The sequence below is a fragment of the Perca flavescens genome, chromosome 13, assembly GCF_004354835.1.
Source record: "Perca flavescens isolate YP-PL-M2 chromosome 13, PFLA_1.0, whole genome shotgun sequence".
Taxonomy (NCBI): Eukaryota; Metazoa; Chordata; class Actinopteri; order Perciformes; family Percidae; genus Perca; species Perca flavescens.
The window spans coordinates 15,812,575-15,824,669 of record NC_041343.1 but is presented as its reverse complement, the minus strand read 5'-3'; the positions used below and the strand labels follow the sequence as shown (position 1 = coordinate 15,824,669).

Genomic DNA, 12,095 nt, shown 5'->3' with positions numbered 1-12,095 from the left:
ACATGGTCTGTTTCATCACTTTTTTCTTTCTGCAGTCAAAGTGGATGACTCTGTCACAGATGAGAGTTGTGAGGAGGGAGAGGACTTCCCTCAAATTGTGGAACAGCAGATTGAGACACACAGACACACTGCTGTGATGCTGCTGGACTCACTTAACAAAGCTGCTTTACATCTCCGAAGGGCCATGGTACTGCACACATACATGGACATACACTCACACACAAGTACAGAAATGCTGACATTACATGTGACGATACAGTGTAAATCTGGGTATTGTATTTTATGTATCTATTTTTTATATTTTCCAGGTGTTGGCCCATCGTGGCAGCCACTGGACCACTCTTCAGTGTGTGTGTCAGACTGTGTGGGACCAGAGTTGCAGAATCAATGTTCTAGTACAGAGAGCTGCTCAGCTTAAACTTCCCTCCCTGATCACAGCAGACCAGCTGCACACCACCTTCACCCCACTACTGGTGCTGGCTACTGACTTAATCATGGACATGCTGAACAGACTCGGGGCAAGTGCTATACTGATATACAGACACATTGCTGCTTGTCTAAAAAAAACTCACTCACATAATTATCCTTTTTATAAAGTATGAAAAACAATTAAAGGTGTAATTAAATCTATAGGCTTTCAATGATAGCTATTGTCACTATAGTCTGCATCTTTTCATCTGAGCAAAAGCACATTAAAGCTACAAAGTCCTGTTTGTGACATTGATCTTTATCTCTCATCGTCATCTTTGTCCCTACTAGCTGTGGAGTTTGTATGACAGCGACTTGACTGAGGAGGAACTAGAGTCCAGTCTCCACTTCTCAGCCCCACTGGATAACAGCACCCAGGTGGACCTGCGTTGGGTCCGCACACTGGTGTTGCACACTCTGGAGCGTCTCCATGACAGTCACAAATGGGAGAGATTGGCCCACTTTGCCCTAGTTTTCAACTCATACACACGGTGAGTAAGGCCATTTTCTTTCTGCAAAGCACAGACTATATTGCAATCATAAATCTACAAGTGGAGCTAACATTAAATAATAAATAGTTTTGTATAGTAACATTCAAGAGAGACAGAGATGAGTAAAGATTAGGGGCAGGTCCCTATCATTAAAAGGGAATTTGTGTGGAGCTTTTACATTTTAAGACTTTTAGGACCATGAAAACTCAGCACACACTCACTATAGTAGGCTATAATATACAGAAATCCTACGAGTAACTTTGTTTTTGTGTTTTCAACCTGGTTTTTTGTAACCCTGTTTTCCTATGTTTTTTGTCTAAATGACTGATAGGAACAACAATCTTTGAAATTGGTCCAGTACTAAGCAAGAACGCTGCAAAACAAGCTACAATGTAACATTAATGAGCAATTGCACACCTTCAATTTACGTCCCTAAAAAGTGCTTCTTGTGCCACTGACATGCTCAGATTATTATTCTAAGTGTCCAACAACATTATGAAAGGGATCCCTACAGAGATAGTCCTTTTAGTGACATTTGCCATATATGATTACATTGCAGTTGCCCAATTTGCAGCTGTCGGTTACAGCGATTTCACTCAGTACTGGACCAATTTCAAAGATTGTTGTTCACATTAGACACCAATGCATGGGAAAATAGGGTCCAGGTTGAAAACCAAAACAAAATGATCCTTTAAGGCAGAATGAGTAGGATTTGTCGGTTGCGGTTTTTAAACAAAACATTCAAAGTCCTCCTCTCTGGCTCAACAAGGGTTACGGTGCTCACCAGTTGGTGTTTCGCCCCTTTTCGGCGCTTTGTCCTCCATTTTGGTAGCTTCTTTTTGGATGCAAGCTTACGATCTGGCACCTGGTCACTACGGTATTATAGAGATTGACGCCCAGAAACGTCCCGAACACAGCAAAATAAAAAAATACAGGCAGAGGGCAGGGTCCCTCCAGATACAGAGGGCTAGATTTATCAAGCCGTTTGCGCCTGTTTCCAGGCGCTAATTGGTCGCAAAGACGGACGTAACCGATGCGGGCTATTTACAAACAGGGCGCACTCGGGTAAAATCGCAGATTGTCTGCCACATGAGCGAGAAGAGACAAGTTGCGCTTCCAATATGAGTTTGTGGGAGGGTCGTGGGGAAAGTGGGAGTTGCAGCCAAAAAGGTGGGAGGATAAGCGCAAAGTGCACCTAATTATATATTCCGTGGTATTTACAAAGACTGTCAGTAAGAGCGTGTCTCTATTCTGCGGGGGAAATTCTCCGCCTCTTAAAAGCAGGTCTAAACCAGCCACAGTCAAGTTTCCTCGTAGACCTTTATGCGGCTGGTGAAATGGCAACAGTAATTTGAGCAAGACGAAGACATGCGCAAGACTGAAAATATTTTTAACACAAGAATTACACTTTGTCAGTGAACACAACATTATTTAGCGTTACAGATAAAGCAATATTAGAGTTACTGGAATAAATCAAAGATGAAATTGAATCTCCCACTCAGCGTTCACATCCCATTCCAGCAGATGTTAAACTCCTCGCTACATTACAAATATTGGCAGCAGGATCATTTCAAACTCATCATCAGCATCAGCAGTGGGAATATCGCAGTCTTCACTCAGCCGTATCATAGCACAAGTACCGCTTTGCTACAGCGCAATTTACGGTATAGTGATTGGCTGATGGGGTTCAGGGTTGATAAATACTACGCAAAATGTGGAAGCAAGAGCGTGCGCTATTACCGAACTCGCATAAACAGACGCAGCGCAAACTGCGCTAGTGTTAGTAAATTAGGCCCAGAAACTGCTCCACACTTCTGATCATAAGTCATAAGTGATGATTGAGAGGGATTATTTATCATGAGAATATACTGTACATAGTTTCTTTTATGAAAATCCTATGTATTGTGCCTTTAATAAACATATTAAATGGATTTTCACACTTTTTTTGCCATATTTTTTGCAAATCTGGATCAAAGAATAACCTATCTCAGAGTACATGCTCATGGTTGTGTGTGTGTGTGTGTGTGTGTGTGTGTGTGTGTGTGTGTGTGTGTGTGTTTGTGTGTGAGTGGGTGCGTCTATCCCAGGGAGCGTTATGCGTTGATCATAACTCCTCTACTAGTCCATGCTCAGAGGAGGCTGCTTGAAAGGATTGATTTTTTTAGAGGACCTGCGGTCCCTCAACCACACCATGTCAAGACACAGAAGGCCACTGGCAAGGAGGTATCACATACCTACACACAGAAACATATTCAAGCATTACAGGATACTATAGTCAAAAAAAGTCCCAAAAAGGAAAAGCAAGCCAATAAAACAAATACTTTTTAACAAATACTATGGGATATTGTATTACCTTATTAATGCAAAATAAAAGAAATCCCCAAATTATTTTAAGGCTTTTCTTAGCGTTTTTGGCTATGTATCAAATATGATGATATGTCTTAAGAGCTTGAACATCTTTCAACACCATAGAATCTAGAAACATATTCATGTGCTAAAATTGTTGACCTCTTTTGTGTACACTTAGGCATTTTGTTTATTGTACTGTATGTGTATATCTGTACTGCTTTCTTTTCTATATTTCAGGTAACTTACAGGAGCTACGCAGGCTCCCAGCTGCTCATTGGGTGGACTCCTAACCCTGCACAGCAACCGCCTATTCCCAAAAAAGCAGCACTCACAAACTCCACTTCTCGAGGAGCAGTTGACCTTAAAGGTCTGAACAGCCAGCCTCATGTCATGTCATGTCAAAATATTTCAATCACACAAACATTGTTTCTAGCAGTTGTAAATGATGTTGGCTGCCCTACAACTGAAAAGTTCCAAATATTAAAAAAATTACAATAGGGTTCCACAGCTCCGTTGGATCTGTGAACCACGTTGCTTTGCAAACGCGGTTCCCAGCCCCCTCGGGCTTGGACCCCTAATAACATAGAAATGGTGGAACGATGACATACTAGGGTGTGAATTGTGCAAAATTACCAAAATGTTACATAGAGCGGAAAGTAGAAAGTGTGTACAGTGTTTGCATGTATAACGTTATTGTGCATATATGTTCTGTGTCTAAGGTGCAGAGATACAGCACGCCATGTCCCTTGTGTGCGTTCCTCTGGATGTAGAAGACACACTGAGCTTTTATCGTCAAGCTCTTGAGAGAAGACCACATTGTCTTCAGGTCTTCCAGCATAGTCGCTCATTACTGCTGCTACTTCTTGCATACACAAAGCCCTGTGAGTTCAGCGCTGATTGATTGGAGACACACACACACACTCACGCAACAACTGTTTGACCCTAACGGTTGACATTACTCGTGTCTCTCTCCAGGCTTTGCGGCACAGTCACAGCACTGTCAGAGCAGAAGTCTCACCCATTCTGCAAGCCTGGTTGATTTCAGTCCCATAGTTATGCCTACACCTAACATCCAACCTTGCGACCTGACCGAGGAGGACTACAGTACCCCAGATGCTCTCTACAGCCTCCCTATCAGTCCTGACCACATGTCAACTGTCAGCGCTGCATACTTCACCTCCATTAGTAAGAGCACAAAATACTTAAAAATACAGACGTCTATTGCACACTTTACATAATGAAGGCTTGTATTAACAAGTTGTCAATGGGTGGGACACTGAGTTAGAAGTGTTATAGAGAGTACCAGCAGACTACATGACAAGATAAAAGCATGGAATATCTGGATAAAGTATGTGCCAGGCTGTCAGGGTTATAAAACTCTTTCTTATCTCCCCATCACCATACAACTTTTCTTTAGAGTATCTCCAGGCCAACAACCATGACTCCCTCAGAATTATGGCACTGCATGAAATGGGAAACCTACAGTTCTACAATGGAAACACACGGTTAGAATTTGTTGGTTGGTTGGTTGAGTGTGTATGTGTGTGTGTGTGTGTGTGTGTGTGTGTGTGTGTGTGTGTGTGTGTGTGTGTGTGTGTGTGTGTGTGTGTGTGTGTGTGTGTGTGTGTGTGTGTGTGTCTGTGTGTTGAAGCAAGTCAACATTTTCCTTTTTTCCTTTTATTATATTGCTTTTAACTGCAATTATACAGCAAAAGTCTGTAAGCTTTTCTGATTTTCCTTACATTCTCATAATAATTTCATTCCTCCCTGTGTTTTATATCCAGGGCAGCCCACTCATACTGGAGTAAAGCTGTAGATTGTGCATTACAGAGCTCAGGTGCTGTAGAGAAATGGGATGGTGTGTTCTTCGGGGGTGACTCCCTGCAACAAACCCTGAAACAGGCTGGCATTTGGGGATGTCTACAGGCTGCTGGGCTCACTGCTAAAATTGCACAGTAGGTTTAATGAGGTTCATCATTCATTGATTTGATGTGTTTTTTGCGTGTGTTGCAAGCATACCTCTTTAAAATCTACCTGCTCCTGAGGGATGTGTTTTGATCTACAGGTATATCGTAACGTCTGATATCAGCCAGAGGACCAAGTGCTGTCTCATGTCTGCACACCTCTTTAAGGTAAAACTCTCAGGGGATGTTAATTTATCTCCTTATAAACATACTTTTGTTGCAAAATGCAAAATTGAGGAAATTATGAAAGGAGAGGCTTTTATTGTGGTGTTTGTGTGCATTCATTTTGACATGGTTGTGTGTGTGTCTGGTCCACTTCCCTAGTGTGTGCTGTGTTGCTCCCTGGCTCAGCCCCAGGCTGATCTCCAGTACGCCTATCACAACATTGGAGATGAACTGCTCCCTGGAGTCAACCTTTTCTCTGAACCCCACAGGGTTCACCTCAGCACCACTGTAACCAGCCTTAACTTTGTCTGCCACTGGCTTTTCACCACAGGCTACTACATCACGGTACACATGTAAAAATTGTCTTTCTGTCCTCATTTTGAAACGCAATGCTCAAGATAAATAATTAACGTGTTATGTTGTGGTTATAATTGCAGCTACTGCCCATACTAGCCCTTTACCTACATTTTGTAGGTACTGTTTGCAGAGATTTCAAACGCACTGTTGAGGGCAAAATACTTAAGGTCAGCATTTGTGTCTTCTACATGTACATACATGTAAATGTTTTTCCTGCCGTAGTTCTAGTGGAGTTTTCAGTCTGTGTTGGTGTCTTCTGCAGATACGTGCCCTTACTGAACTGTGTCTGTTCACTGAAGCTGTAAAGGAGGCAGTTCAGCTCACTCAAGGAACAGGGGTCTTTCTGCCTCATGGACACTACATTGCCAAAGACAATCTCCAAGTAAAACACACCTATGTTACCTCTTTGCATTTTTCTCTCTTAGCCTGTGTAAACTGGTCATTTTGGTAGTGTTGCATCTCTCTATTGTTGTATCTAATATTGTTACAATGTTGACCTTGTGTATACTGTAAATCTGAATCTTTCATGGAATATGTGAAGACATGGGTTGTTTGCCTGCCACCCTCTTTGAGAGATATGTGTTCCTAATTTTAGTATACAGTATTTCTGGAAGACTGTCAAATTAAATATTTGTTCTAGTGCTGCCTCTGCACAATATTGAAGGTATTGTTATGTTGTTTGTGAATATATGCCAACATTTGAATATATACTATAAATTGTGCTTATTGTGCAGCCTGTGAAAATGTTCTACAGCAACAAATCTCTCCTGGACAATTCTGAGGTACTATCTATATAGGATTTCTTTAGATGTCTGAAGATCTGGGGGAATTTCATTAGTGTAATTCTGTCAAGTATTCCAATTTAGATGTACAGTTAAATCTCACGTTGTATTTGGTGGAACAATTGTCAGATAAATTATAACCATACTGCCACAGTTTGGACAGGTGCAATATTCTTTTTTTTAATAGAATATAACAGAATCACCTCATTCCAAACCCATCCCCCTGCCATTTGGTCTTCCTGACTCATTTGAAAACGATAGTCCAAATCAGCCAAACATATGAATGTACTGACACAAACACACACACACACACACACACACACACACACACACACACACACACACACACACACACCCTTCCAGCAGTAGGCAAAAAATGCAATATTGACCTGTTATCTGTCTCTCTGCTACTGTACTTTTTCAGCATTATATATGTCAAATTAACAAATACATATAGTTAATGTAGTTTGCGTGGTTGTGGTTTGTGGTTAGGCTTTGGAGGAACTTGTGAACTGTGACTTTGCTCCAGATGTCAGCATGCTGTATGGATCCACATTGTGCCTCAGATTCAACCTTGCTCGTATTCAACTAGTCCTGGCACTCAGTAACACTGTACATCGCCCTCCTGTGCCAGGTCTGTAAGCAAGATTACTTTTTTCTTTCTTTCTCTGTTATTTATGTTTGGTTTATTATTTGGATCATGTGATGTATCTCATTGGATTGCATTAAACCAAATTAGTATAAATCTGATATATATTTAATTCACAAAGGAACATGCCCTTTTTGTGTTCTCCACATATCCAGTATCTAAGATGTCTCTGTGTCTTTTTGAAATAAAAATGCCTCGCTACTTTGAAAAATGTAACCAATGTATCTACCAGATTGGTTATTTAGTTGGTCAAACAGTTAAAGGTAATTTTACAATTTCCGGATATGAGTAACCACCTTTAGTCTTGTACGGCTAAATGAGAGTCTGTCACTTTATTGCAAGAATGTATCGGTATATCTGTACACTGACCTGTAAGAATAACCCCATTCCATGTTATTTTATCATTTTTATGTTGTTTGTTGTATTTGTGTACGTGTTCACATTCACTTTAAATACAACTAATTTGATTTAATTCTAAAAGAGTCACTGTGGATCAAATAGTTTGTTATGCCTACAGTGGGAATGTCTTTCAGATGCTGTTGAAGGAGAAGCTTCTGCCAGCATAACAAGTTGTTCGGTGAACTCAAAACCCGTGGAACAGGACATACTGGACAATGAGGGATCCTGTCTAAATACAGGAGAGCCAAAAGTGCTGACCCTTGATACCAAGAAGGAAAAGCTTACTCCAGAAAGGATTAAGGTAAGACTTCTTGGGGATTTTTAAATTGATCTTTACTTAAGGGGTTTGCAACTAACTGTAAATTGATTTATTTATTCTTTGCACCTTACACTAAATATTGAAGCAACTTTTTTTTCTAACGTGTTTGTGTCACCTTGCTCTTATCTGTCATCTCCTCTGTTGAAGTTCCTTTTGCTAGAAGGAGCATCCTCCTTGTTGCACTCCATTTCGCAGCAGCTCACATCTCAGTCCTGTAGCGAAATGGAAAACCTGGAACTGGCAGTAGAGTCCAATCTTCTAAAGGCCAACCTATACTTGCAGCAACGACATGCTGCACTTAGGTACGACGGTGTTACGTAGGGATTGTCTTTTGTGTGTGTGTGTGTGTGTGTGTGTGTTTGTTTACATGCTTGTTTAACAGCATGTTTGTATTTCCTGACTATCCTAACCCCATTAACTTCCTCCTCCAGTTCTGAGATGGCGATTTCATCCTTGGTGCTTCTGCAGACGTCTCCTGTCATCATGAGAGGACTCATACCTGGGTCTCAGAAACCTACGTCTGAGATCCCACATGCCAGGATTGGAAGTGTACGGGTAGTATGTTGATATAAATGTATTATATTAAATAAAATATTGCATAATCAAATAAGTAGATTTTTTAAAAACAAAAATCAAGCATATGAAATCCCTGTCTGTGTACTGTTTTGTAAGCATTATAGAACATGACAACATTACAACCAAAAGTAGCATCTGCAACTAAATTACTGATAACAACATTAAAGTGGTACTTCTGAGTGTGTTAGCAGCTGAAATGTGATGAAGTCACTTTTTTCATTTACTTGTAAAATATGCACATAACCACAATGGGGCAGTATAATGGTATTTAATTGAGGATGTGTGTATAAGCATGTGTTTACATGTGTAATATACTGTCTACAGGGTACTGAAGATTGCAGTGTGTCAAACCCCCTGCTAGATGAAGACTGTCCCAGAGCAGTTGAGGCCAGTGAGAGAATTGGAGTTCCTCTGTGGCTGCGTTGCCGCCTGGCTCTGGTCCGCAGCCTGGCTGCACACATCCCTGGCACTGCTGCCCTTTTCCCAGGTTCGATCATGTGTTGTGCTGCTCTTTATTTTTAAGAAGAGTGGTGTGTTGTAGGCTAAAACAGTTGGAATAATATTAGGAAATATAAGGAGTACAAATGTCAAAACAAATTTTCTTTTATTTATATATTTTATATTCTTTTTCCTTCTATGCTAACTAGTACTGAATGTACACTTGACAAAAACATGGAGGACTACTTTACTTTGTTTCTTTTTATTATTCAGCACCTTCCAACAGTTAACTAATAAAAAAGAATCTGTAGACTTCTGCATATAGGTCAGTGATAGAATGTTGAATATTGGATATTGAGTGTGTGTGTGCGTGTGTGCGTGTGCATGGAAACTTGTGGGGGGGAATTGTATTTTCAAGGTAAGAACTTCTATGAGGAGGCAGCTCGGGCATTACAGGAGGGTCTTGATGAATGTGCACGATGGCGAGACCTCGATATTCAAGCCCTTTTGATGGTTGAAGGTGCGGAATTGGAAGCACAGAGAGGCAAGATTGATGACAGTATGGCAATGCTGCAGGTACCAACACACACCCAGACACCTTTTTGTCACTTTTTAAACTAACAAATAAGTACATTTTACAAAAGAAAGACATTTCTTGGTCTTCTGAATTTGTCCATATTGTCCTTGGATTTATCTGGTTCCAGGTATGACAGCGTCCTCATTGTTTGCAGTGACACAGTTTACAAAGTTCAGTTTATCCATCACATATACGGTATCCCTATGACCATCTGTTGTTTAAGACTGGGAGGTTCCTTATTATACCAGTTTGTGGTTGCCAGTTTTTTCAGGCAACCAGTAGCACAACTTATTCTGATATCCTTAGAAAATCCATAACCTTAAATTTCTCTAAAGCCTAAAAATATATACTCCCAAGTAATATTTTCACATGACTAGAAAATGTGGGAATGATTTATGTGCACTGCTGAGTACACTGCTGTTGGATACAGAGTTGTTTATTTGTAATGTGAGGTGTGGTAAAAAAGGGAATTAAATTCTTCCAAACAAATTCCATCCATTTCCTGGAGTTTGTAGATATGGGTTATGTTAGGGACGTATTAATAGAAGTAATCCCTCCTGATATCTCTACATCTAATGCTGATGTACGTAGAGAGTTTATGGAGGAGGAATATTGGAAATGAGGAACAAGTGATTGAATAGCAAAATATGCTGAAACTGAAGGGTTCAGACTCCTTTTAACACATGTTGAAAGGTTATTTACTCATTGTTTGGCTCTTTACAGATGTAAAGTTACTTTGAGGAGGAGGAATATTGAAAATGTGGGACGAGAGTACTAACCACTATACGATCACAGCAACTTCGTTCACTTGTTGTTCTGAATATCAAATCTACTGCTATTTTCTGAGTATGGGTTTCCCTAAATGATCTGTGACAAATGACAATTCCACAGATGGTTTATCTAGCACTGCTGATTCTGTCCTTCAGGGACAAAATTTATTTTTCAAGGTAAAATGATGAGCAAGCAAAACAACAGAGGAGGCTTTATGATAGCTGTGATTGACTGAAATTGAAGGGTTCAGACTCCTTTTAGCACATGTTGAAAGGCTATTTACTTATCATTTGGCTCTTTACAGATGTAAAAATACTTTGATAGACCGTTTGTAGAGGACAAGTGATGTAATAGCTAAAGATGAGTACAAGCTAGCCACTATAGTTACTCTGATTTACAGTTTGTGGAGGAGGAATATTGTAAATGAGGTGATTTAATAGTGATCACTGCTTTTGCTGCGGCTACTACACAGAGTACTAACCACTATAAGATCAAGGCCATTTGGATTACAGAGTGCCTCATTGTTGTGAGTTAAAGCAACAACATAAAATAAGTGAGAGTTTGATCTCAAGAATTTTACCCAAAGTTGTTAGGACCTTCAACTATATGATATGATATGATATATATGATATGGTAGAAAGTGTAATTATTAAAAGTATTCAGAGTGCTGCTGTGTTCTGTCTCTGAATGCATGTGAGTAGGAAGCAGTGACCCTGCTGTCAGGACGGACATGCATGCCACCAGGGTCCAGTGTGACTCTGGCTCGGGCCACTTTGCTGCTCAGCGACCTAAGAGGAGTACAGAGCACCACACTTCTAAAACTGACACAGAAACTACTGAAAAAGCAGGTACACAAACATATGCGCGCACACACACACACACACACACACACACACACACACACACACACACACACACACACACACACACACACACACACACACACACACACACACACACACACACAGACAGATATACTTGTACTAGTCAGTATTCATAAAGTAGGCAAACCTTAGTGCTCTTTCTCCATTTCTTTCAGCTGTGTGTTTTTGGTCAGAGTGTGGTGTTGGATAATGGAAAAATGTCTTTCTCTCCTCCTGGACCCAACAACATCTACCTCCCTTACCTCAACATACTGGATCAGACCACTTTGCGAATTGGTAAATAAAGGACATGATGGGTTTTTTAAGACTTTTGACATTTTTGTGGGAAGAAGACATTTGCTAATTAGCACTTAACACAAAAGACCACTTGCAATTTCATGGCAATCCATCCAGTAATTGTTGACATAATTTAGTCTGGACAAAAGTCACAGACTGACCAGCCAACACTGCCATCTCTCTAACCATGTTGCTAAAAACACAACATAATCAACAATGAAATTCTGAAAGCTCCATGATTAAAATATATTAATTGTATTAAAATGTAATTGCAGTACATATATAAACTCAACACCCAGTTCTTGCACTGTTTCCGCAGGTCACATTCTGGATCTCAGCGCTGTCTCTACCCAGTCATTACAATCCCCTTCCAGGCAGCATTTACATCATTCCAGCCAGAGTGAAAGAGACTCTCAAGCACCAGTTCCGTCTCTGAACAACCCAAGCACCTCCAGACCTACAAGCCACCCATGCTCAGCCAGAAAGCCAGAGTAGAATGAGACTCATAATGAATTGCACTGTTCTCTCCCTGTCTGGTGTCTATTGAAAGATATAGCTGGATGCTGAAGTTGGTATAGGGCCATTCTTGGTCTGAGCAAGAATATTGTGGGTAACCTGGTGTAAAGACAC

The 12,095-nt window shown here is 40.5% G+C and overlaps 1 protein-coding gene across 8 annotated transcripts in view; it reads left to right on the top strand.

The window, feature by feature from the left end:
* The window catches only part of cfap54 (cilia and flagella associated 54), a 26,722-nt gene extending 14,627 nt beyond the window's left edge, over positions 1-12,095 (top strand). For 4 of the 8 annotated variants that reach the window (XM_028595343.1, XM_028595342.1, XM_028595346.1 and 1 more), the window contains exons 35-57: positions 36-187; positions 309-518; positions 760-959; positions 3,047-3,182; positions 3,546-3,675; positions 4,028-4,189; positions 4,284-4,493; positions 4,726-4,813; positions 5,093-5,263; positions 5,374-5,440; positions 5,597-5,782; positions 5,875-5,961; positions 6,057-6,176; positions 6,529-6,576; positions 7,069-7,210; positions 7,759-7,925; positions 8,091-8,245; positions 8,375-8,501; positions 8,844-9,006; positions 9,376-9,533; positions 11,007-11,153; positions 11,345-11,465; positions 11,785-12,095. In XM_028595343.1, the coding sequence (XP_028451144.1) occupies positions 36-187; positions 309-518; positions 760-959; positions 3,047-3,182; positions 3,546-3,675; positions 4,028-4,189; positions 4,284-4,493; positions 4,726-4,813; positions 5,093-5,263; positions 5,374-5,440; positions 5,597-5,782; positions 5,875-5,961; positions 6,057-6,176; positions 6,529-6,576; positions 7,069-7,210; positions 7,759-7,925; positions 8,091-8,245; positions 8,375-8,501; positions 8,844-9,006; positions 9,376-9,533; positions 11,007-11,153; positions 11,345-11,465; positions 11,785-11,960 (3,323 nt within the window). In that variant the 3' untranslated portion in view covers positions 11,961-12,095. Of the gene's footprint in view, positions 1-35; positions 188-308; positions 519-759; positions 960-3,046; positions 3,183-3,545; positions 3,676-4,027; positions 4,190-4,283; positions 4,494-4,725; positions 4,814-5,092; positions 5,264-5,373; positions 5,441-5,596; positions 5,783-5,874; positions 5,962-6,056; positions 6,189-6,528; positions 6,577-7,068; positions 7,211-7,758; positions 7,926-8,090; positions 8,246-8,374; positions 8,502-8,843; positions 9,007-9,375; positions 9,534-11,006; positions 11,154-11,344; positions 11,466-11,784 lie in introns of those variants that run through there. The other 4 variants (XM_028595344.1, XM_028595345.1, XR_003694080.1 and 1 more) reach the window with 4 other exon arrangements.